The sequence below is a fragment of the Megalopta genalis genome, chromosome 3, assembly GCF_051020955.1.
Source record: "Megalopta genalis isolate 19385.01 chromosome 3, iyMegGena1_principal, whole genome shotgun sequence".
Classification (NCBI taxonomy): Eukaryota; Metazoa; Arthropoda; class Insecta; order Hymenoptera; family Halictidae; genus Megalopta; species Megalopta genalis.
The window spans coordinates 3,742,130-3,769,008 of NC_135015.1; the positions used below are offsets into that span (position 1 = coordinate 3,742,130).

At 39.8% G+C, this 26,879-nt stretch overlaps 1 protein-coding gene across 20 annotated transcripts in view; it reads left to right on the top strand.

The window, feature by feature from the left end:
- Positions 1-26,879, top strand: part of wupA (troponin wings up A) — a 51,837-nt gene that overhangs the window by 16,782 nt on the left and 8,176 nt on the right. For 7 of the 20 annotated variants that reach the window (XM_076519601.1, XM_076519607.1, XM_076519608.1 and 4 more), the window contains 4 exons: positions 16,029-16,072; positions 16,959-17,100; positions 21,665-21,682; positions 22,979-23,017. In XM_076519601.1, coding sequence (XP_076375716.1) covers positions 16,029-16,072; positions 16,959-17,100; positions 21,665-21,682; positions 22,979-23,017 — 243 coding nt within the window. Of the gene's footprint in view, positions 1-1,264; positions 1,366-3,872; positions 3,974-4,619; positions 4,721-16,028; positions 16,073-16,958; positions 17,101-18,072; positions 18,617-21,664; positions 21,683-22,978; positions 23,767-26,879 lie in introns of those variants that run through there. The other 13 variants (XM_076519606.1, XM_076519614.1, XM_076519616.1 and 10 more) reach the window with 10 other exon arrangements.

The window sequence follows — 26,879 nt, forward strand, 5'->3', positions numbered from 1 at the left end:
AATGATCATTAACTATTTGATTTGTGTTCTCATAAAATCCGTCACACGCTGTTCATTTGACAACGGAGCAAAGAAATATCCCCGTATACACCTGTGTAGCGTTCTCTTCCGTTTATTTTGACATTTTTTTTCTTTCTTTTCTTGGTTTCCTTTGTCGATAATGATGTCCGACTCGGTCGGACGTCCGCAGTTTCAACGCTCGCAGCGATCTTTTGCTTTCTATGTCCCTGCGCCAACAAAATACTACAACCCGCCGTTCGAGCGTTCGATTCGCGATTGATCCCTGCTCCCGGATCCAGGATCCAGCTGGATCCGGCGTCACTTTCTCTCTATCTCTCTCTGTTTCGATTCAGCTTTGACACCGTATTCTTCCATTTTGCGACCCCTGATGCCACGAGTCGCTTTGAAATCGACACTTTTCGCACCGACGAGCATTTGCCAACGTATATCGACGACGGCATAGACAGGCGTACATCTCATGTTACGCGCATCTTCAAAGTGAACGTACCTTTAGTCCAGCAGAAAGTATACATCTACTTACATACGTTTTTATTTTCATTTCACGTAGGTGTCAGTGAATTTCTGCGCGCAAGTAGAACTTTAATGTGTGTTAAAATTTACTCTATCAGCATGAAAGAGAATAAAAGTGATAGAAGCACAAGAAAAGGGGCTGAAACCACGGAAATTTTAAAATCATATACACGTTTCTTGAACATGATCTTGTGTAGTTCTCGTATAATTATATCTTAGTATTTTATTTCTTTAATTTTCTATCTTCTAATTTCAATTTCCTTTCAAGTTATTTAAATTGCAGACCTTGATCTGTATGATTCATAGGAATGCAGAGAAATGGTATAGTAGTAATTACAAGTGATTAAAATACCTTTAAAACAGTCGGGATTGCATATTACTTTGAATTGCATATTTTATGAATTCTATAAACAATAGAAAAATCAAACGGTTGTCGCTCAGGATCGTCGATTGTCAACTGTCGACGCGTGCCGGTGAATTCTCGTCGATAAAAAACAAAGTGAATTTCTACGTCGATTTTAACGTGACCCGTTCTTCACACCGTTCTACCCCCGTTCTCGACCGTATACTGATTAATTCATGACATCAGAATTCCCGCGCGTATCCCGGAAGGGGAGGGGGGAGGGGATCGAATCAAAACACGAAACGCAAAGTTTGAACAAAAGTAGTAGAGAGCTAAGCGTGCCGGCAAACGAACGAATTTTTTATCAAAAGTGACTTCGAATTTTGACAGCTAACGTGAAGTCCGTTCTGACCCAGTATCATAAGAGGATCATCGTTCTCGAGGGGCAGAAGTACGACCTTGAGTACGAAGTCGCCAAGAAGGATTTCGAGGTCGACATGTTTTTCGATGCACAAAACGACGACGTTGCTCAATTAACATTCTATTATAAAAGAGAAAACAGAACAGAATACCTTTTTTTATTTTTACTTCTGTTTTATTCTCTCTCTTTATCTCACATTCTCTCTCACTCTTTATCTATCTCTATCTTTCTCTCTCTTTCTCTCTCTCTCTCTCTCTCTCTCTCTCTCTCTCTCTGTCTCTGTCTCTGTTAGATGATATTTTTGTTGTCCAAAGTGTATACGTTCCCTTGGAACGCACTGTGCACAATTGGTTTTTTATCTCATTAGAAAGGAGATTTTGTTGCTAAAACACAAGCAGCTTTAGTAACAACGAAATTTTCACTCCTCTTTTATTTTTACATTTTTCCTAGTTTTTCGATTTGTTCGTTTGTGACCAGAGATTTTGAGAGGCCGTTAACGTACGTTGAACTTAGGCATCGAGGCTGAATCACACACTTACTGTAATCCGCAAACTGATACTCTAACGTAGCGTATGGCCAATATCGTGTCTGACTGCGTAGCGTAGATAAATACTTTTTTCGTAGAGCGTGCGTAAAACTTTTAGCAAGAGCCAACCAAGTGAATTAAAACGAAACTACACGCGCCAATCAAGAGCGACACCCGCACACACACACATAGATTAAATTTTCAAAACATAAAGCAGGCACGCCCGCGAACCGTAGAACCGCAGCCAAAGTAGATAACGAAATAATACAGTATCATAATACATAACGCTGATTACACCTAGATCCTTTTTCCGTGAGCGGTTTGTGGTAGAACAACAGTCCTTCATTTCGTCCATCATCTTTTCTTTCTATTCTTTTTGATTATCCATCAGTTTCTTTGCGCGTAGGCAAATAGTCCAAACGTGAAGCACGTCCTCATCCAATCTTTCTCCTTCTTCGTGTCAGGTTAACGTTCACGCAGTTGTCGGCTTCGTGCTTCTTGCTTCCAAACATGAGAATCTCTTGCTCTGTCTCTCTCTCTCTCTCTCTTTCTCTCTTTTTATTCCTTGATTCATCCCCTATCCGCGATCAACCTTTCGATACAGAATAATCTTCACGCTCCGGCAACCGACTGCAGATTCATGGTACCTCGTTTTTAGGATTGCGAGCAGAAATTGATTGCAATTCACGCGTCATTTGAGGATCTTCATTTCGGATTTTATCTCGCTGCCACGAAATTTCGACGATTTATAGCGAAAACGATGCAAGCTTTATCTGAGTCGTCTTTCCGGAATTTATTGCTTCGGTCGCTGGAGTGCTAATGCGTTGATTGCCGGCTGATTGTCTCTCATTTCCTTGTAGAATTCGATTTAAATCGCAAAGAATATCAGTCTTTACTGGGAACCGATGGTAATTGTTATCTCGACTTTTATGAGAATGATCAGTCACTGAAATTTTTACATGTTCTACTGTGAACTTTTGTAGAAAATTGAAACTCTCTTGATTAATTGAAAGATATAGAAGATATGAACGCATTTCTTTGTTTTGTTCGAATGGAACAGTGCCAAATCCAAATTCCAAAGTCCAAGTTTTCTAAATATTCTTACAATTTTGCGTTTAGTCTACATATAATATATCTCTGTCATAGATTCGGAAAATCTGCAATCTGATGTAGATCATGTTTCTACAATCTCAAATTTGTCTAACATAGAGTTGTTAGTGCAGAGTTGGGTAACAAGCAATCCGATTAATGATTAACGATTATGACTAACGTGAAATCAAGTAATCATGATTAATAAATAACTTAAGTAATCAAAGCAAATATAATCGTTGGTCATGATTAACATAGTAATCATTAACTTTGTAAAGATTACTTGTTTTATTATGATTAATTGAAAAATTGGTGAATTGTTTTTAGAAAATTTGGACGTATTTCATTAGTCAACGAATGACTTCTTTTATTTGGGCCCCTCATCCGCACCCAATAGGAAGTGATGAGAAAAATTAAATTAATCATTTTTTCGGGATTACAGATTACAGATTAATTATTACAGATTATGAAATACAATCATGATTACTGTTTTATTCTAATAACGATTAATTGATTGACGACTATGATTACCATGATAACTTCTTATAATCAACTACGAAAACAATTACAAAATAATAGATTACTACCCAACTCTGTTGTAGAATGAGTGACATTATTCTGCGAACAATAATTGAGATACTCGTTACCAATCGCAAATTAGGATCCCGTCGAACTATCGAATTAATTCGTGACATGATGAACGCGAGAGGCCAAGCAGTCAGCGCACAATGTAACTACAAGAAAGGGAACAAAATTCTCAAAGAACACCGATAAGAGTACCGCAAACATAAATGCGCCGACAAGATCAAATGGTCGGTGTGCAAAATCGCGCGATACTTGCGCACGATTCCACAGGAACAAGTTCGTGCCGAAAAGAAAACTGGCGACATACAAGTGAAATAATTCTAGATCCTCTGCCCCAACCTGCTCTCTCTTGAGTGAGAAAACTTTTGTTCTTCTAGCCGAGCTGCAGACGATCTGTTCGGCATATTGGAACAGAGTACACGCGCTCGAGGGCGATAAGTATGACCTCGAGAGGCAAATTAAAATGAAAGAATTCGAGGTAAATACGAGCCGCTCACCTGACGAGAAAAAGCCTAACCGTGTCTCTCCTATTTATACAAACACCGGCCTCCCGCGTTTCGCAGTTTCTCTGATTTTTGTCCTTTTGGAGTTCGTTTCTAACCGCCGCATTGTCGTCGACCGTGTGCGTTTCTTCCGTCGCAGCTCCCCATCCCGACGCTCTCTCGAAACTCCTCGAGAGTCTAGTGGATTATAGTTTTGCTACGGGATCTACGGGATCCTAGGAGTCTCGAGGGAGCGACGCGGGGAGCGATCGTGCCCGACACAGATGGAGGCCGATAGGACAATATCCATTTGACCGGAAAGGAGAGATTTCAGAGCAGGTCACGTTCGCGTCGGTTCGAATTTCCCGCGACTTTTACCCCCGAGCGGAGCGGGATAGAGTCGAAGATCGCGAGAGACAATTTTGAAACTATTTTAAACAGTCTTCATCCTCGGTCTCCTTGAACCAACGATTTTTAAAGATTTTTTGTTTGATTTTTGACAACTCGGATTTTTGCGAAATCTCTCTCTCTCTCTCTCTCTTTCTTCTTTCTCTCTCTCGTTCCCCTTGCCTCCTGGCTATTTAGTGAAGACAACGTGCCGTGGATGGATGAAATCTGAGAGACACTCCATGTTCTTTGTAGACGATTTGAAGGAGATTTGCCAAATGTATTACGACCGCGTCTACCTTTGTGAGGGTCAGAAGTGGGATTTGGAGCGTGAAGTTCGGAAAAGGGACTACGAGGTACAGGAGACAATAAGAAAACAAACAAAAAAAAAAGAGCAAAGCCCTACCCCACCACCTGCCCACCCCCTGAAAAAGAAAAGAAAAGAAAAACGGTGAGAAACGGGTGAGAGATGGGACAGTAGGGGGTGTGCCTTTTGTGCGACCCCCTTTGCGTCCTCACCCGCGATCCTCCGTGCCCTCTTTCTTTCTGTACATACGTATCTCTTTAAGTTCTTTCTCTCTCTTTCACGATGTTTCTCTTGGAGAACACGTTGAGTGGCTTTTCAACGACCAGAAATCGAACAAGAGAAATGGAAAAGCGAAAAAGGAAGAAGCGAAACCGTCAGCGTTTCTCTTCCTCTCGGTCTATCGTTCACTCTTTCTCTCTCTCTCTCTCTCTCTTCTATCTCTCTCCCTCTCTATCTATCTATCTATCTATTTCTCTTACTCTCTCTTTTAGTTTGTTCTTCCGTTGCGGAAACAAAAGAAGGACCGCAGCAAAGGGAACACGCGCGATTTGTTTCTCTTTCGTTTTCGTTTTTATTTGCTGTCTTGTTTCTACTGTATAATCTTGGTCAGTCCTGTGATTCGCCGCCATTTCCTCGTAAATTTTACTTTGTCTTTTTTTCTGTTGAGAACCTCAACCCCCGATGGAGAAACGATTACGATTTCGCGGGGATCCTTCTGCGAGAGGATCCACCACCGACACACAGCAGCAATATTTTTTCTTTTTTCGCGTGGATATGAAGTGCCGCAATGCAAATACATTTCTTGCCCGTCGCTCTCGCCACATCGCTCTCTCTCTCTATCTCTCTCTTTCTATATCTTTCTCTCTCTCTCTCTCTCTTTCGCTGTTTTTCTTTCATTCTCCTCTTCTTGATACTTTTTTTCTATTTTTGTTTCACCTCGACGATCAACCGTCGATCTCTCTTTGCCCGCCTTCTCTATCTCTATCTATCTATCTATCTATCTATCTATCTATCTTTCTATCTCTTTCTATCTTTCTATTTTCCGCATACGTTCTCTATAGATGCATAGATACTTGTCAGTCTTCCAAACGCATACTACAATCAATCTTTCTGTCTTTATAAATATTCTGTCTCTATCTCTGTCTTTTCTCTACCACTATCTCTAACGCAGATTTTCCGGGCTTTTCGAGCTTTCTATTGGGTTGTCCGAAAAGTTTGGTCCATTGCTGTGTGGCATACCTGGTTATAGATAATTAGAAATGCATTCATTTTTCATATTTATGCTATCACTTGTTCCCTGTTCCAGTAATAAATACACTTTTATTTATATTTCAGTGTTTCATACAAACAGCAACTATTTAGGAACTATTTCCACAGTTTTATTAATTTTAGTCGTCGCTCGTGGTTCATGAAATATGAAATCTGACTCGTGACGCAGATTTCAAATTAAATTTACTAAATTCGAATGCTAATCATCCCTTTTCAAACTTTATTATAACTTCTTCGCGCGCGCGTCCTTAATCATCTCCTAGTAGAAAAAGAAATTTTACATTTATTGCATGTCTACATTTAATCGTGTGCTCCAATATGATTTACAAACGAATAAAGATTGATATCGATTTAAAAGAGATGACTACTATTCATATTTTATTAATTATATTTATTTATAATTAATATAATTAATTATAAATTATTATTAATACAATTAATTATAAATTATTATTAATATTTAAAATTATTATTAATTAATTATTAATTATTTTATAACTATTTTTATTATATTATTGAAATCTGTGTTAGGAGTTCGATTCATTATTATGCGGCAGGAGATTGATATCAAATATGAACATACAATAAATACAATTTTAGGAAGTCATTAACCCTTAACCGGACTGTCAATTTCTGCCAGTTATTGTTTCAGTAAATATTGCATATTTCCAAATTAGTAAGCGCAAGTAAATTTACGTTGAAACATCAATAGGGTATTAAATGATTTTTTAAATAATTATATTAACGCACATTAATGTTGACCTGTTTAAAATTGCGCGCGATCGCCGCAATAATCCGGTTAAGGGTTAAGCATATAAAAGTTCTAATTATCCTAGAAAAAATCATTTGGCAAAGTGATAATTTTGATCAACGTAAGGAGCTCAACTTAACATCGTCAAAAACAATAAAAAGAGATCTTTACAAAATTGTACATTTGTTTTTTTCGTCAGTTTCGAAAACAATTGTAAAAGGGTACGAATTTTCCGGACAGCGCAATACTAACTCGCTAGGCGAGCAGTATCGTTTAGAGTCGCTAAACTTTAGACGCTTTAGTATCGAATGCCAGGGCTGGGCAAGCTTATGGAGCAGACGTCCGTAGGTTCCGAGATCGAAGATCCAACCGATCTGGCCGATCTACGCTGGATCTTCTCCCGCGTCTGTCTCTCTTTTCTGAACTTTCGAGTTTGTCTTTCTTTCTCTCTCTCTTTCTCTCTCTCTCCCTCTCTTTCTATCTTTCTCTATCTCTCTGTCTATCACTTTCTTTCTATATCTCCCTTTCTCTCTGTCTCTCTCTCTGTTTCTTTTTCGCTGGATATCGGCGGCATTGTTTTCGGAATCGTATCGTTATTTTTTGCATACCGCATAACGGGTTCTCGACGGAGAAAACGAATCGTGAAATGAGAAGGGTGCGATTGTCCCCCCACCCCTAGACGATACAGAGATCTATACATATTCTATATAAACATCTCACCTGGACTCGTATGATTTTTCGATTTTCTTTTTTTCCTATTTTTTTCTCCCTCATTCTACCATCATCATCTCATTCTACCACCATTGTCGCCCATCATTATCATACCGTCACTGTCATACCCATCTATCATCATCACCACGCCATGACCATAAAACCACCAACAACAACCACCACCACCACCACCACCACCACCACCACTATCGCCCCCAGTTTTTTCTCTCGTCTTTATTTTTTTGTGTACGAGAAAAGACAAGAAAAAAAAGAAGTACGAAAAGCAAGTGACAAACGAACAGTCATGGGAGCAGAACAATATGTACACACCGAGGGGGAGGGGGCCGGGAGATTTGTACAGACACGGCCCCCTCTTCGATCTCACGCGTGTCATCGATGAAACCGGGCGCGTGAGATTGCCGCGCGTGTGTGTCGCGTGTGCGTGCGTGGGTGTGCGGTGCAAAATCGGACGGCAAATCGGTAGAAACGGGGGCAAAAAAAAGAAATGTGTATATACATATATATATACATACGCGTACAGATTTATATATGTTTATATATATGTTGTACATACGACATGTAAGCAAATGTATATAATGAAACAGATTGTCTCGGGATAGAGGTGGACCGAAAAATAAAAGACCAAGAAAACAGGAAGCCGACGAACAGTCGGATCGAATCGATCGCCACCGGCTACTACTGTACATTTCACGTCTTCTTCGTGTTTTTCTCTGCTCGTTTCACCGCCTATCTTTCTCTCTCTCTCTCTCTCTCTCTCTCTCTCTCTCTCTCTCTCTCTCTCTCTGTCTGTCGCCCTTCTGTGCACCTTTCACGTCTCTCTTTCTCTGTAGATCTTTCTCTCTATCTCTGTCACTATTTCTCTCTTTCTCTCGCTCTTTCTGTACATTTCTCTGCCTGCTGTATCTGCGCTCTGCATCTATCTCTACCACCCGCCCACCCCGTTGCGGCTTGCCAGCTTGATTGCAACGATAGATTGATAAATCCGCTGCCTCTTGCACTTAACCATGCATGTAATGCTTGTAACGCCTACTAACACGCCATACACTGGCCGTAGTATCTGTAGAATTTGTAGAATTTGACGTAAACGATTTCTATTTTACCGTCGATCTAGCTCAGTCGTCAATGGACCTGCCACGAGATCTACGAGATCGAATCTTTTCATTAACGGGTAAACACGTATCATTTTATCACGGTTTCATTCATAGACGAATTTTATCGACATTTTCAACCGTATCATACTTTTTGCACAAGATAGACTGATTAAATGTTTCGGTATAACTTCTTTTTTATGTTTATCGGTTGATTTCCAAGTAGGGACAATTTGCTTCTATCGTAAAATATTGTTTGGACAAGTAGAACGATTGAAGGTTTCGATCCGATATTTCAATGATCGTTGTTCGATATTCGATCATGATTCTCACTATTTCATTTTCAATTGCAAAATTTTTTTGGACAAATAGAGTAATTGAATGTTTCGATCCAACATTTTAACAATTTTCTGGACGAGGTAGAAAGATTCTTACTGTTTCATTTTCAATAATAAAATATTACTTTTGGAGAAGTAGAGTGATCGACAATTTTTATCCATCATTTTGAAGCTCATCGTACGATTTCCAACTATAACATACATTTTCATCAAATTATGATTCAGTGTTTCGAGTCGGTATTTGAAATCGCATTGTTTCAAGGTCTCGATCGACTTTCAAGTCCATCGTTTTATCACGAACCATTTTTGGATCGAGTTGGATCGATCATTCTATAACGAACAATTTCTCGGTGAAGCTATAAGAACCGTAGTCGATTTAATTATCTCGATCGAATCCTTCAAAGTCCATCGCCTTACGATGAACAATTTTCCGGACAAATCAAAGGGAATTAACTGTGGGCAATCAGAGTGACTACGTTCTTTACCGGTACAACAGTGGGATTCGCTTGCGCAGCTGATGTCGGTATTAACAGCATGGAACAATTGTTCACGCTACAGCGAAGCCATCGTAGTCTCTCTATTAACTTCGCTTCGGGCCGATCGCGGGGAGAATCGAGATCAGGATGTTATCGATACCGATCGGTTCGCGCGTGAGTGAAAAAGAGTATGGCACTTCATATTCCCCGCGGGGGAAGCGAAAACAGCGGAAAACTAAGCGCGAACAAACACCTAGCTTCGCGGAGCACTCGTTCGATTGAAACAAGGGAGGAATAAGCAAGGAAGTTAGAACAAAAGAATAGTCTAAAATTAAAAGAAACGGGAACAGGTTGTTGCATTCGTTCAACGAAACCGAGCAATCGTCCCGCACGAGAGAGAAAATATGATCAAAGTGGGGGCCAACCGGTGTGGGGAGGCGCTGAAAAACTTTCCACGTGAGTACATCGCAAAGCGTGGGCGGTTTTCATGAAGTCGAGTCTCGCTAAAAAAACAAAAATGAGAAAACAGAAAAGAAAAGAATAAACAGTAGGTACGTAGTACGTGGACCCGCCTTTTGGAACTCTATTGCTGCCGCCCCTTGTGTCCCTTATTATTTTCAGATTCGACAGGTCCCAAACCCGGTAGTAGTTCTTGATCACGTGTTTGAAACTGTACCTAAGAAAAATACCGTAGAACTGTCACCCCCCTTTTTGTTCCACGCTTTTCTACATCTACTATTCCACTGTTAACTCTCACGAAGGTGGACCGCCTGGAGACCCGGATCGAAACGAGATCACGAGACCGAAGTGCCATGCTGTGAAATTCTCCGAGCCACACCCCCAGTTTTTCTCCCCATGTTTCTATCTTCTGTTTCTGTCTCTATGTTTCTCTCTGTTTCTCTCTGTCTTTCTTTTTCTTTGTTTTCTGTTTTGTTACGTCTCGTTCGTCCGACCCTTATACGTCACCCCACGCAACCCCTTCCAAAGCCACACAACACTGTGACGCGACAGGAAAGACGTCTTCGTTCTTCCTTCCTCATTCTGAACACCCCGCACCCCATGAACACCTAAAACACCGTCGTCTCGAACTCCTTGTGTCCCCGTGGAAGAGACGTGAAAGCGAACACGTACACGCGTCTACGATGTCGAAATGGGAACGAGCGAAATTGATTTTGCACCGATTCGCACGCACCACCGACTGTCAGTGTCCTCTCTCTTGTCATGGTGTTCAATTGGGCCTGTAAATAGCGGATCCTTTCTGGCGGCAGTCTGTTCCGAGAGAGACTATATTGTCTTCCATCGATTCCCCGATCGATCGGGTGCTCGTTTATCGTCTCATTCCGCAAACGAAGATGGTAAGATGAGGAAAGTTCAGTGGTTTTTCGATACACGAGCACTGTTCGATGTCGGAGGATGCGAAGGCAGGCTTGCTTCTGGTCGGAGCTGACTGCCATCGGTCCAGGAACGAGAATGTAGTGGACGTTTTACTATTTTCTTTTTTTCTTTCTCTTCACCCTCTGTGGACAAAGAGCTGATCGTGACCAGCCCGCCCCCTGATTGACCAGAATGAGATTCACATCCTTTCACCGCTGATCCCGTATATCTTCCCGTCGTCTTCCCGATCAGGGATCGAAAGAGTTAGGACCATCTAATTGGTTCTTGTTAATATGTGGAAGGGCTCCTCTAAAACCGTCCTCATTTTGGCGGGAATGAACAAAAAAATCATCCACGGAAGTCAGAGGTTTAGATCTTGTGACATTTACTACTTTTCTGAATAACTTTAATCAGTTTTGCATTTGTTCTATTTATTTTCAGTAGTCTATCGTTACATAACAATAGAATACGATTCAATGATAGTAGAACGAGAATATTCGATATATCTTACAAATAAATTCACATTCTGAATATCCTCTGTTTTTATAATGTATCAATGAACTTTTCAATAGAATGTTTGCTCTAAAATAACTTATTCTGATGGAATTTTTATTATATTCAAAAATATATACGCCACGAGACCGTTTTTTAAAGGAGTTTCTTAAACGGGCAGAAACTCTTGGATGGCTGGACTTAGATTCATTTTAACCATGATCACAGACATTTATTTGCATTGTAACATTACATTGTGACATTACATTTGCATTGTAACTTTTCAACAACCAGTTTAAATTACTATCCGCTGATATTAATCTGAATAAATGTGTTCAATTTTAATCTCTCGAACAAGTAGATGCAAAAATAGGCAAATAAAAATCACTGCACAAAAGTTCGAACACATGGTTATCATAAAATCCTCGAAAAGATCCGCCATGCAAGGGTTAAATAGGGTAGTGGTGCCGGTGAGGTGACCAGTTGCTGTGATTTTGGTTTGTTTTCGGGCATAATTAACTTCATATTTATCGAATACGACATATTAAATTTTTTATTAAGAAATCAATCAATTGACATATTAAATTTTTTAGTTAAAAATAAACGAAATAAAAGAATACAAAATTTAATGTCTCTTATTCGATAAATATGAAGTTAATTATGTTCGAAAATAAACCAACGGCACAGAAATTGGTGATCCCACAATAATCTGCTCCATTATCCCTAGTGTCCTAGCACTATAAAAAAATCACTATAACTCCAACCGAAGATTCCTGCAAAAAGCAATCTTCCTAACTGTTCATTTCGATCCCTGCGACCGACTTTGTTTCTCTCTGTGACGAGTCTAAGGTGAAAGTACCTATTGCGAAACAGTAGCACAAATAATACAAAAAAATAGATAGAGCATATGAAAGTGGATATGAAAATTCTACCCATATTTTTGAACATTGTTCTTTACAAATTCATTCACGCGAAAACTGTTAACGATCAGTTGTAAAAAGAAACGTTTATTCGAATACGTGTGTTTCTAAGCAAGAACACACTGTTACATATCGTGTACTTCAATTCTTTCATTGTCCCGATTTATAGAACATTTGGTATCCTTGTTTCATAATACTGTTGTTGTTGTTGTTGTTATTACTTTTCTTATTATTATTATCATTATTATCTTTTACTTTTCCATTTCTTTTATGCTATATTTCTTTCTTTCTATTGTTTGTAAATCTTCTTAAACTTTCTGTATCAGAAGGGGTTTATATATTTCAATAAATATTATAAATATAATATTATACACAATGCCTCTATTTTGGAACGAGCATTTCAAATGGGCGTTCCAATTTAGGTACATTGAATATGAAACACGGTGACATGGTACGAAAACGTTGTTTCAGATTAGGTACACGCTCGTACTTTACTATTTCATTCATATTCGATTTCATTCGTATTTCGAACAGTAGTATAAATATTCAACAATGACACTTTTCAGTTCTAATAAAATCCATGATAATCTTATACCCCGTGAAAAGTGTTTCATAATAGGTACTTTTACCTCATCTCTTAATTCTCGCTCTGGCGAGAGCCCCGAGGTTCTCGCGTAGAGGGAGAGAATCCGACAAGTGGCTTCCCGGAGGAAGTTTCGTCTTTGAGGAAGCTATCCCTCAGACACTGGGAAATCAATCCGTTCGAGAGACCCTCGGTGGAGGCCGTGGATGGCCGTGATCACGGCCCCTGGGTCCCCCGGGACCCCCACGGCTGCGGGAGCGCTGACGTATCGTCGAGCATTAATTCACGTTATTCCGTTTCACTGGCTCGGACACGCCTGTCGACGTTAAACGATGACAGCGGCGCTCGCTGGGCACCGGGCTCGGTTTCTTGCGATCGATCCGCCGCGATATCCGGCAGATCCGGCACGCAGATTGATCGCGGCAACGATATTTTGCACTTTGACCCGTTCACGCCTGTCCGACAGCCAAGATTATCGTGTTCTCCACGGGATTTCGACGAGCTGCCTTCGAACGGCAGCGATGCGTTCGAAAGTTGTTCGACGATCCGTTATGGGTCCTCTGAAGTGCAATTCGTGTTTTTCAAGATGGCCGCCGGGGTTCGGATAAAGGCTGCAACGGGTTAAAGAGTGGAGAATTAAAACGAAGGGCACAACCCTCGATTCGATAGAAATTTGAGATTCACAGCACGGATTGGTGTTATTGATTCCGGATGCGAAAATCTTGAGATTTTTGGTGAAATTTTTTCGACGTTTTGATAACATATGCTGGACTCGAGTCCGAAAATAATTTTTCTTGATTAGCTTCAGTTTTTTGAGAAAATTGATCTGTATAATCGAAAGGAAAATCGGACTTTTGTTCAGGATGTTGTTCTTAGATCTGGTCTCAGAAATTTAATTTTCTTAATAAATTGAAAAATGTCCAATACAATTGATGCATTTATGACTTTATAGAAAAATATACTGTTGTATTTAGAAAAATCTCTCAAGTCACTGTGTCCGAGAAAAATTTACATAACTTTCTTATTGAAACCACGGAAAATGTAGAATTTATTGAACGTTTATTTATTGAACTGTTTGAACGTCTAAATATTACAGCGTTAGAAATGTTCGTAATATTGCGAATAAATATACCGCCGTATTTGAGAGAAGTTGCAGAATTTCGCAGTTAGAGTTAAACGCATTCTTAAAGTGGATCACTAATCTGCAAAATCATTTCACGCAAGGATCATTCCTTCAGTTTTCACATTTAAAACAGTAAAAACTCTAAAAGTCGACAACTTGCAGCTTTATTGGAAAATTAAATTTCGGAAGAACTGATGATTATAGAGGGAAAATAATTTCTGGATTCGCATTCATCGTCTGCCGATTATCGAAACGCATCATTGAAGTTGCATATACGCTCGCGTCGGGCAGTATGTTAACACATTTTTGAACGGAATAACTTTTTTAAGGTTGCTCGAAGTGACTAGAATCTTTTTGAGATATTAGGCCGACTAGTCATTTGGAGAATATGTATACAAAATTTTGTTTAGATTGCGATTGGGGTGATAAAAAAATTAAAAATCGATGTTTTTTTACTTTTTTATCTGAGCTCATAACGAAAATTTAAAAAATACATTTCCTAAATAATAATATAATTCTAAATAATAATAACGTATATACATACTGAAAATTTCATCCAATTTGTAATGCATATTCAAGCCACTGAAACATGTAAAAATTACCTGCTCATAACAGCATCAACCGACGTCAATGAAACTTTCAGTATGCACACATGTAAGTCACTGAGATATAAAGTTTACCTTGGATAAAACAAGTTGAGAAACCATAATTTTTTAATTTTTTGTCATTCCAATCAAGTGCAGTCTAAAAAATTTGTAGTGTTCAGATTCTCTAGAAAACTAATCGGTCGAACTTCTAAAAAAAAAAATGATCATATCATCTGGATCAACTTTAAAAATCTTATCGCGTTTGAAATAATGTTAACATTTCCGACGCGACTGCATTTGATGCCACGTTAATACCGATCATCGAATTGTTTCGAGCCATCGATCAGTCACTGGATTAAAAAAGGCGAGTTGATCGATCAAGAGAAGCCGTCGAAACGTTGTGGAAGGAAATTTGAAAAATATCTTCTGGCTCGCAGGCGGAGCCTCGATCCGGGTCGAGTACCGTGTGCAACAGTGTCTAGCTTCTCGTTGTTTATTTGTTTATCCGCGGGTGGGACGTTCGCGATACCGCTGCAATGCGCAAGATTGATCTAGCCGCTGATCCTGTCCGACAATCATCTCGAATTTTCTGTACCCTCTATATCTCTGTGCTCAACTCGCGCATCCATTTTGTCTCAATTTTCCGTCGCGACCAACCCCCATGTCGCCGGTCGCGATCATTTTTCCCATCTGTTCCCGATCCGATCGCCGTTACCTGGCATTGCAGTTAATCAGCAAGCCAATTTACTGTCAATCTCGACCCGTCGAGTGGCTTGCTAACCGAACATCTCTGTATTCGCTGCGATATCCGTGTGCAACCCAGTCCACCAATCTCCCGCCTGCTTTCCGCACGCAGGTAGCATGCTAATTTTTGCTCGTGCATCGTGCTCTATATCTATCTCATACACACTCTCTGTATCTCTCTATCTCTCTATCTCTCTCTCTCTATCTCTTTTTCGTCCGCTAATCGATTGCTGCCCGTTCGTTTTCGACCGCGTGTGTTGTATGCCTGCGTTTCTTTTTCAGTGTGCGACACGCGTTTCCTCGTTAACACCCAGTTTCTATTCTTGGGTTTTCCTCTATCGTGTTTCGTTCCTTTTATTTTTATTTGTCTATCTCTCTTTCTCTCTCTCTCTCTCTTCCCTTTTTCTCTTGTCCTGTCTTTTTGCTGTGCTGCATCTTGCTGTGTGTGCGCGTGTGGATTTTTCGATTGCGATTAAAAGGAAAGCGTCGCTTTTTTTCATGTGTGGTTTTGGTGCTACCGAGATTAAGTCTCGGTTGAGAGCACAACCTTCCTGCCGAGCACGATTTCTCGTTCTGAGAGATCGCCGGCGAAACTTCCGGCCGTTGGAACCTCGATTAAGTCGCCGGTAGACCCGGAACGCCGATCGGATTAATCCAATTTAAAAGCATTCGCCGTAGATAACTGTCAAGAGTTTCCAATGGACGGAGTTTCGACCATCTACACTGCCTCATCCATCCACCCTGAACCTTATCATCCCTCCCCCTCCCCCCTGACCGCTGCTTTCCGCGATGAAAATCCGCTGGAAAGTTCAAGCATGATTATAATCGCTTATAGAGACTAATCGAGACTTAACACTAATGGATATTTCGATCGCTGCAGATCTCGGAGTTGAACAGCCAGGTGAACGACCTCCGAGGTAAATTGTAAGTAAACCTTTATTGTCTTCTCATCCTTGAATCGGTTCTATTCGGAGGGTTACAATCGATTTTCAAATCGAGGCGAGAGCTCAAACGTGGTCGCACTTAAGAGGATTGTTTGAAAGCGGTTGAACTTTGAATCGCATATTATTTGATGATTTAGGACTGCGGGGTATTAGCATTCTTGGGCTGGAAAATTTGCGGCTGGCGTAAAATTGTGGATGCAATACGACTTGTTCAATGAGAGGGAAGAGAAAGATCTAAATTTCACATTTCTGTGCACTGTCAAAATTAAAAATAAACTAGTAGAAATTAATTTACCAAATAGCTGTTTTCGACGAGTATAGTCGTCATAAAGCAATGGCAACATTTTATTATAAAAGAACGTTTCGGAGGTTATATATTTTAATATTCTTGATTGAATTATTTATTTTATAAGTGTGTTGTATTTAAACAAATTATAAAAGAAATTGTACATATTCAGTATAATCACAGCAACTTACACACTTTTCAAAGAGACTGCAACAGCTAACTGGTTAATAAATTAGTTTCGTGTTCATTGTGGCGCAATTCATTTTTGAAAAATTAGAAAAGGAAATTTACTGTGGAAATTTACAAAAATTCACATTTATACCAGCAAAAGATACAACTAAATCAAATAGATTGTACTTTCTTCGTTAATGGTTTTAATGAAAAAGTAGAAATCAATCTGTGAGTTACATTTAATTGATCTTTAAATGTGGATTGGGTTTTATATAATTTTCTTTTTAAGTTTGAAGAATTACAATTGTTTAAAGTTGTGCAGTCTATTACCTTGCAGTCCGAGGTTCGATGTGCGGTAGAACTTCGATAGTTTATGGTCGATAGCACAACAATTCGGTGGTGTTTACAGCATGAAGCCGACGCTGAAGAAAGTCTCCAAGTACGAGAACAAGTTCGCCAAGCTGCAGAAGAAGGCAGCCGAGTTCAACTTCCGTAACCAGCTGAAACAGGTGAAGAAGAAGGAGTTCACCCTTGAAGAGGAGGACAAGGAGGTAAGGACGATCGTTTTCGATAAGACCGATCGGAAGCTCTCCGATTTTTCAAGTAGATCAATCATTTGCCCCCACCCGTCGATGGCTGGCCCGGTTTTTACATTTTTGAGATCAAATTTCATCTTTTTGACAGTCTCCGCATAAACGCAAGAGTTTCTGTTCCCTACTGAAAATTGTAGCAATCTTAACATTGCAATAGTGTCCTGTTTCTTCAGACTATAAACTCTCACACTAAGATCCGTCAAATAGTACCGTGAAAATTTACTAGAATATTTTTAGCATAAAGTTCGCGATGCTACAAAATTCAAAATATTAAAACGAGTTAACCCTTACGTTGGCAAGCAAATGTATAAATGACTTTAGAGCTTCAGTATTTCATATTGTTTGCATAAATTGTTATCTTAAAACTATAAATTGATAAAATGGTGTGCATAGAATGGTTTGGAGTGATTCGATGATATTTTTGAGAGAACGTGATAAAAAAAATTTAAAAGAACTACAGTAAACAGGTACCCTGTAGCCAAAATAAGGGTTAAAGCAATTTCAAAAATCAGTGACACGAAGTTTTCCCAGGATCATGAAAGGCGCCAGGTCATTACTGCAGAGTTAAGAAAATGTTGTTTTTTGGATGGTGAATAGATCTCTTGCATTTTGGAAGAATTGATTTGATTTAAAGAGCGGCCGTTTTCAGGAGCCGGTGAATTTTGAATTTTTCCGCCATGTGACGGACGGGCCTGTACTGAAAGTGTTTTTTTCCAGCCATTGAGAAAGACCATTTTTTTGTGGCTCTGGTTTTGTTTCCGTGTACCAAAACCCGAACGGCAGGTTTTTGCCCCCCTCCCCCTTTGTACATACCAGTAGACACTTGGGACCGTAATTTTTGAAGCACTTTTTTGGTATACATACAACCCCCTACCCCGAGCCCCCAGTAGATAGCGGTAGTTGACTAGGCAATTGTGTTGTTCTCCACAGCCCAAGAAGTCCGAGAAGGCAGAGTGGCAGACGAAGAAGTAGATTTACGATTAAACGATAAAAAAAACACACACAAAATAAAGATACAGAAAAAAAAGATCGGACGAAAAATGCGAGAAAACACCAAAAATATATACATGAAACGATAAAGAGAATTCATGCTGAACACACGTCGGATACAGAAACGGGCACACGAACGTAATGTAACATAACGAACAACACACCGTTCGTCGTGAGAGCTGTCGATGTGTTGTTTCGCGAAACCACCGCCGAAACTCGATACGCGATCGCCATTTCGTTTATTTCGGTTTCTTCTTTTTTTTTTGGTTTTGGTTTCGTAATCATCTCGCGTTGTTCGATTTTATTTGTTTATCGTTTTGACTCCTGTCGGAGGCTTCTGCGAAAAAAGAAAAACGTTCTCGGTTTTACTATGATTTGTACGGACGATCGTTGCTAGGTTGTAAGCCAACGGAGGTTCACAGTTTCCTCTCGGATCGAAGGCGAAGATCTGTGTCAATAAACGATCGAAGAAAGTGCATGTAAATGGAGGCAGATGTTTTTTCTCGAGCACACACATCTCGTATCTCATCCCCCAGCCATTTTCCTCCCTGGTCTCGTACACGTGGCTTTTTTCTCGTTTTTCTCTGGATTTTTTCACATGGAACCCTGCTCAATCCGATCGACAAGTGATCGCATAACGACTCTCATCTTTCACCATTCGGTATACAAAAAGTTGTGTGCTCCAGTTATCAATTTTTGCTGCTCTCTGTTTTATAAATTCTTTCAGGACACTCATTCTTTTTTGGGAGAACAGAATTATTCCTCTGCCCCTGTGAAATCCCTTTGGAATTTTTCGACAGTTTCAAGAAATTGTCTGCTCATTTGCATTAATTTGCTTAATTATGCAATTAGTTTCGTTAAATCTGTTATAATTTAGTATCTAAAAATTTACAATGTTAATAACGTGAAGACAATTTTCTTGTAAATTTCGTCTTACGAAAAGATATCCTACAGCATTTGTAGAAAATAACCAAGGTACAAATGTCAAAAATTATGCATATCTTCAAATTTTTAAATACAGTATGAGTCAGTTTTTCTATGTTTGAATAGTGCTCGTAGACCGTGTCACTTCTGCTTAAAATTTTGTAAACACTGAAAGGTACAACGGTTTCAATTGTCAAATCTCCACAACTTACAATACTACAACATTTGAAGAACCTTTTCAGACAAAAGTTGCTCAGTTTCTCATGAAGATCCTAGGTACATAAAAAGTTATTATTTATGAATTGATGAAAATTGAATTTAACTTCTGTTTTTGCACATAGATCAGATTCAATGAAATACTCTGCAAGTAATTTTGGCAAATTTTGGCAAGTCATTATGTCGAGTGTGAGAGTTCCACTGACTCCTGGGTCGCAAGAACAGATTTATGACGATTACTTAATCGATCAATCATTATTGAGAATCGTTCCGTGCCGGTACACTAACTATTTTTTCGGCTCTGATTACTTTTTGTAACGATTTTTTTCGTGGCCACATCTGCCCGGGGGATGGCATCGTCATCCATCCCCCGTCTTCTCGTCGCATTCGCTGTTAACGTCGATAGACAGGCAATGCTCGAGCTGACATAGAGAACGGCAAAAGTTTAAGATAAAGATTACCGATTAAACAAAAAAAAAAAAAAGAAAGATAATAGTAATGTAAAGAGAACCGATGACAAGGTGAGCATGGCTTACAAAGTTATATTTAAAACTCACAGACTTTCTTCCTCATCTCGTACGTAATAGCAGAAGCGCTTCACTCACAAGTGCCTTTCATTTTTCATACTCTCTACCTTCTTTACTCTTTTTCTCTCTCTCTCTTTCTCTCTCTCTCTTTCTTTCTCTCTCTCTCTCTCCCTCTGTATCTTTACTGTCTCTATTCCCTTTTCTCTTCTTTCTATCTCTGTCTATCTCTTTCTGCCACTGTTTCTAATTTTCTCTTCGATTCGTGTCTGCACTCATCTCGTTCACTCTTCTTGCTGTCTCCGTACTGTCGTTGGTCGCGGCAGGCTTCCTCTCTCTATCTTCGCGCGTGGTGAAAAAAAGAAGGAAAACGATTCTCGCTCGCGCAATTAAAAAAGATGAAAAGCCTCCGCGGACACAATAAAACGAGACGCGCGTACACTTTTGAAGAACAGACGCCCTTTTGCCGAGACACGCGCGCGATAAGCTCACTCGCAGCTTGCCTTTTGCCGCCATTCGTTCGGCTGCCATGCTTCCAGGCTGTACATGTGTAGGATTGTTGTCCCGTCTGGAGTTTTCTTGCGGCCCCCGCAATCGCGCATCGATCATTCCTATGTCGAGACATGTGTCGCTGCCAACCACCGCTCGTTATCACTGTCCGAATGCCTCGCGTTCTTCAAGAGGGGTGCAAAAACGCAGTCATGAAAATTTAATTTGTTTCGACGAGGACTTCGAATGCTTTCGTTTCATATTTTGTTCATCTGGACAATTTACTTTAGACAATTCTTTTAATTGGACGATATGTCGAAAGTTAACGTATTGGTATACGAATGAAACGAAGATTACGGAGAATGTGCAAGTTCTCTTGTGTCAAATATTAACGCCTCAACAGCGGGCGAGTTTTTGATTTTTCGGTATGAAAACAGAGGCTAGATTTATTCATTATGCAGAAACATACTAGAAAAAAATAACTTATAAATTTATGATAGTAATAAATTGTAAATGCTGGACGGATGCTGGATTAAATTCTTTCTGTAGATTGTACTTTTAATTGTAATTATTTTAACTTGTAACGAAGGATAAAAAATAGAGTAGTAGGAAAGAATTTTTGAGTCAGTTTACTGTTCGAAGATGTCAGTAGTTCCATTTTTTATAAAGATTTGTGATACCATCATCCACGAAATTGGCTTATATTGATTTTTACCTTCTAAATATTTAACCCTCCAACCGCGGGCAACGTGGAATTTACGTTCTAAATATTTTGTAAAATTGAGCAAATTACAACTAAATTTATAATTTGTTATTATCATAAATTTTCGAATAGTAAATTCGTTTAGAAATTGTTTCCTAGTACTCTATTTTCGATCTTCCGTTGAAAATTAGAATAATCACATAGCTGAAAGTAGAATATTGCATAAAGAATTTTATCGGACATCTGTCCCCAGTGATTAATTGATGCAGTTGAATCCATGGTACGTTCCATATTTTTGATTAATTGTAAACAACGTGTCCGATGAATTACGCGTATCTCCATCGTATTGGCTGTTCAGCGTAGCATCAATTTCACGAGGGAAGGGACAAATTAAGAGAAAACGAGGAGTGGATGTAGGTTAAAAAATTTTGCGAGCGATAATGGTTAACGAACGGACAGTGAACGATCGCGTTGCGGACGGAAGAATGCGAATGATCCATGTGCGGTGATATCGCGGCGCGGTCGATCGTGACTCATGCACGTTCATGGATCGAGCTTGGATCACGAGCGGCGCGCGATTGTTAATCGTTAAGTTAATGAATTAGTACGTACGCTCTAATAATTGTCCACGTCTGATCTGTTGACTAATGATGTTGCTCTTGCATTATGTTCGCAGAACGCGTCAAAAGATAAGGTAAAGCTTTAAACGATCAACTCGTAGATCGGCATGCTTCTGTAGGGGAGAGTGTGCGTGTGCTAGCAAAACATATAGATCGCAGGGATGGTGTGAAGGAACGATGCAACGAGCCGGATAGGATAGATAGAAAACGCTTATTTCCTCTAACGACGCGATCCGCGACCGTCTATCCGTCATTTTGCCTCGGCTTTATCTTTTTTCTATCGCGTTTCACGCGACTATCCAGTTTTGCCAGCTTCCTCGCGATGTGCTACATTTTGTTCGGACACTTCTCTCGCCCATTTTTTTCCACTAACCATTTTGCACGGCTTTCTGGACGACGATTAAGAGAGAAGCAACGTTCGGCTATCGGAAGGAAAGATAAACCGATGGACGAGAGATTTCAGATGTATCGGATCTTTTTCAAAGGTGTAGGAGAGATTCTTTCACGATTCGATGCCACGAGATTTTTGTCGACGAAAAATGATTTTTAATGGCGGACGTCCGTCCGATTTTTAGCGCGTTCCCATGTGCGGCGGCTCCCCAAACGCGCTCCGTGGAATTTACGATCTCACTTGCGTCAAATCATTTCCCATTCGAGAATAAAATTCGTTTATTATTGAACATAACGAATTCTGTTGTAATTCCGTACACACACATACACACACGCACAGTGTTGGTGCCTTCAATTTTCTTTTGTATTGCAAATCAATGGTTTTCTGTCAAAACTTCGATTTAACAAAGCTTGGTCAATGTAACTTTATAGATTAATATTGTTGATAGAAACGTTTACAAAAATTTTTCATACTGCTCCAAAGGTGTACGAATATTCCTGCAAAATGTCAGGTGTCAAGCTTATGGTTGCCTTTAAATGAATGAATCAAAAATTGGCAAAACCAATTTTCTTCGAAATAGGTTGTTATTACTTCACAGATTTGCAATAAAAATGCTTAAAAACACCCTAGCACTGTCTCAAACATGTAAAAGTGTGTACGGGAAGTGTCACGTGCGTAACTTTGATCAAAGAATTTCTCAATCGAGCGGAAATCTGGTGATTGACGCAAAGATTGATTGAGATTTAAGAGATTACGAGCAACAATGGGAAGAGAAGGGCTGATATTAAGTGAGAAAGAGTTCCACGACGAGGAAAGGGAGCCGCTGCCAGCAGCCCTCGCGACGAAATCCACTATGCGTTAGATCGCTTTGCGAAGGTGTTCCCCTGACCTATCTAATTCAGCGTGTGCGAATTTGAGCCGCGTTGCACACCATAAAAGTAATTGCAGCATTCTCATGCGTGTTCTCTAAATTTTGCAGAAGAAACCCGACTGGTCGAAGAAGGGCGAGGAAAAGAAGGTAAAGGAAGAAGAGGTGGAGGCATGAGAGACGCGGCGACCCGGTCTCGACGTGTGCTCGTCTCGTGGCTCGTCCATTCGTCTACCCGATAACATCTCGACGCAACAAACTCCACAAAAAAAAAAGAAATCAAAAGAAACTTCCTCGTTACTACTTTGTCTGTTATCTGTTTCCGTTCGTTCGTTTTATTTTTAAAAAAAGAAAAAAATCACCAATTAATCGAACGTTCCACCGCTCTTGAATTGCACGCAGAAATCACGTTGTCTTTGTTTTGTCCACGAAGACACTGCCTGTATGTTTCTCGTTCTTTGTCTGGGAATGCGCAGTCGTCTTTATAATTAAAGAGAGTCATTAAAGAGACTCGCTGTTGGCCGACGCACTGACACGTGTTGAGGACACCGTTTATGTACATACCGTCATCCCAGAATCAGAGAAGATACGAAAGAAGAGGATGATGTCCGCCCGCCAAACTAATTTCTAATTCTCTTCCTCTATTCGTCGAATCCGAATGTACAATTTTATCACTGTTACATAAGACCTATCGTAAAGGGAAATTGTTTAACATTGTACCCATGTGTCCGATTAAACTGAATCCTCTATCTTGTCCATCTTCTATTGTGCTGTCCTCTTCAGGCTGGTGTACGCGAGACGCTCGGATCTGGAACGGAGCTTATGTTTTCATCGAATACAATGTTTGTTAACGATATCAATTGTTCCATAATTAATACATTCATTTACACATTAATAAATTTGTTTATGTAATACGTGGACCCCTCCCGTTACCCAGATACTTTTGAGTAACTGTGACCACTTCAGCTAACTGGTGAAAGCAGGAGGTTTTTTTATCAGGTAACGAACCCTACAACAGTTATGCGAAGTGATTTGTTGATCGCTATTGTTGTTGAACAACATATCAAGATGTCCTTAACTGTGAATTACAAAATATGTAGAATTGTTAAACAACCACCAGTGGGTAGTGTGTTAACACTGTGTGCAGCTTCCGCTGCATCATGTTCTACTTTACCACTTTATTACGAACGACTGAATCGACTTAACTGGAACCGATTTGGCATGCCTATTTCAGTCAACTTCGAAAGGTCCCAAATGTCATCATTATAAACTTGTAAAATAGTCGAACGTTCAAGGGTTAATCGCTTGCAATTAGCTCAATTTTGATGCTGTCTTCGCGGAAAAATTTGCGGACCTCTACGAAACAGATTTTATGCGTTTATGCGAAAAATGGTTGGTTCACATGCAAAGTGGTGAATATTCATAGTAATATTCACAGTGAATGTGAATGCAGCTGCCGTATCTTGTGATTACTGCAAACAGTTTTTATTTTGCATATAAATCCGCAGTCTAATAATAAGTTTCGTAGTTTCAAATCTGAGAACGTCTATCATACTCCACGCAATAAGCTGCAACTTCCGTTTTGTATGGCGGACCGTTAAATAATTAACGTCTGTTTGACGACGTCATTACTCTATTTCGAGCTCTATAAAGACCTGTGTAAACAGGAACAATTAAAACTGACAAGAGGATTCGAAGTTGATGGGAATGGAGCGGTGAAGACGACGGCAAACATCGTAAAACCGTATAATTCTCGGGGAGACCCGTGTCGGGAAAGGTTACCAAGCCCCGAGCATCGTTTACCTTTCACTGGGAACGATCGATGACGGGTCCACCGATCTGTCTGCGGAATTATACGCGACGTTATCGTCGATGGATCGACTTGGTCCGGGTTTTACGAGCGCCGTCGTCTTCGAGGTGCCCTGCGAGTCGATAATAACAGCCCTGTCGTATCCGTGCCGCCGTAAACAGCGCAGCGCAGCGTCTTAATGCGCTGTTAATTCCATGAACGGTTCAATTACAACGCGATTATCAAGCAGGGCGAGACGCGGCACTTTTATCCGCGAGCCTCTCTTCGGGTTCTTCGAGAGATGAGAGCCCGTCGAACGCTCAATGAGCCGTATCAAATGCCAGAAAGCATGACCGTGTACAATCCATCGAGAAATTTTACGCCACGTCCTAAAAAGATCGGCAGGCCAATCGAGTGCCTTTGTTTATCATGGCAGTGGTCGGGTCTCTTTTGGCCCGGAGCATTAACGTGGTCACTTCATCTGCTCGCTATTAATCTATAGTATTCTCAAAAATAGGAGTTGGATGGATATAATTATATTTTCATGCTACTTCACTTTTTTGATTGCCTTTGGACCAGTTAAAGACCGCTGCCGAGTTCACGGAAATGAATCTGAATTGATGGCAGTTCGTTCAGAAGATTTGATTGCAGCTGCGGAATTTTGAGTTTATATAGGCTCTCACGAAGACCAATATTTGATTGGAATCGACGTAGTTTCCTACCGTTCTTTAAGCTATAACTTTTTCTGTACTGTGTTTATCAAACCGAAAATTTAAGCTTCCGTTAATTTTGATCATTTCTTTTCACTCTCATACTGTTTAGATTTTTTCTCTTAATATTTCTTATGAAACATAGGAACAATTTTCGTTGACATTCTTTCACTAATAAGATTGAACTTCAAAAATTGTCTAAAAGGGTTTAGGAATTCGATAGAATAGACTAAATTCCGAGCTGATAGATATAGACTAAATTCCTGCTTTTTAATATGTGCAAATAGAAGCGCGGCGTTCGACGAGCTCGAATTTAATCGCATTTCACGACGCATTGACCGTGACGATTTTGTTCATACGAACAAACAATGAGCACGGTAGGTGCTTTGTTGATTAACTTTCGCTTGATAACGATTCGCTATTGCGTGCCGCCTTTATCGCTGAGCTTTTTCATGGTCCCCGTATTGTTTGCTGTTTGACGTTTCACCGAACAGGTGTATTCGCGGAGAATTATTCGGCCGAGCTTTCCGCGACAGACTATTGTTTACCTCTGCGATCGTTATATCGACAACGCTGTCTCATAAATATCTATTGTTTTCTATTCATTGCACTAATCAGTAGACGAATCCTTTGCCCATTCTTGATTTTTGAGAAATCTAAGACGATTGTATAAATCCTCTCACTTGAAATTCGTAGTATTCAAACTACAATGAAACTACTATCTAAGAAATGGCAAAACTATATGTTCTGCTTGCTTGGAAAATGATTTCAATTGATAACTTTACGTTAGAAATAGTTCTGCGTTTCTCACATTTTAAACTCACGAAATTCTTAAAACAGAAGGTGTCTACAGTGGCTCCTAGAAGTATTGGCACAGTTTCGAAGCCACTGCACGTCATTGCAAACATTATTTCAACAGAGTTAAATATCTGTAAAGTTATAAACGTATAAATTGTATTCAGGAGAATATGCAGAATCATTCCATAGTTTTGTCAATAAATGAAAATTCTTCAAATCGAATGTGTTATAGCAGCTCTAAAAATTCTGTAAACAAGCTCAAACATCTAGAACGTCACAAGGATCAATATGATTATATTCAGGTGTATACACAATCCTTTCCTGTTCGAAACATTTTCACAACCCTCCTAATTCAGGCACAAAATATTCTGAAATACTAAAACCTTCCAGCACTCCTCTTAAAATCTAGATTTCTCAGAAAGTAAGAACGCAAGGTACTGAAAACATTTTTCACTTCAATAAATTACGTGCGAGCATTTATGATGTGAGATTATGTTCGTTGTTTGCAATTCCGGATGTCGGACGTTCAACTATTTCTGTGATATTTGTGATCACGATTTGCGCTGTCGATCGCGACCGATCGTCCTCGAGCAAGGCTTTGACTCTTGTACGAAACGTTATTATTCGTCCGGGCAAATGATGTATCCACAAACGCGGGCTTAATACACCGGTGCATTCGTGAGAGCGTAAATCACGCGATTCAACGCGCGTGCCG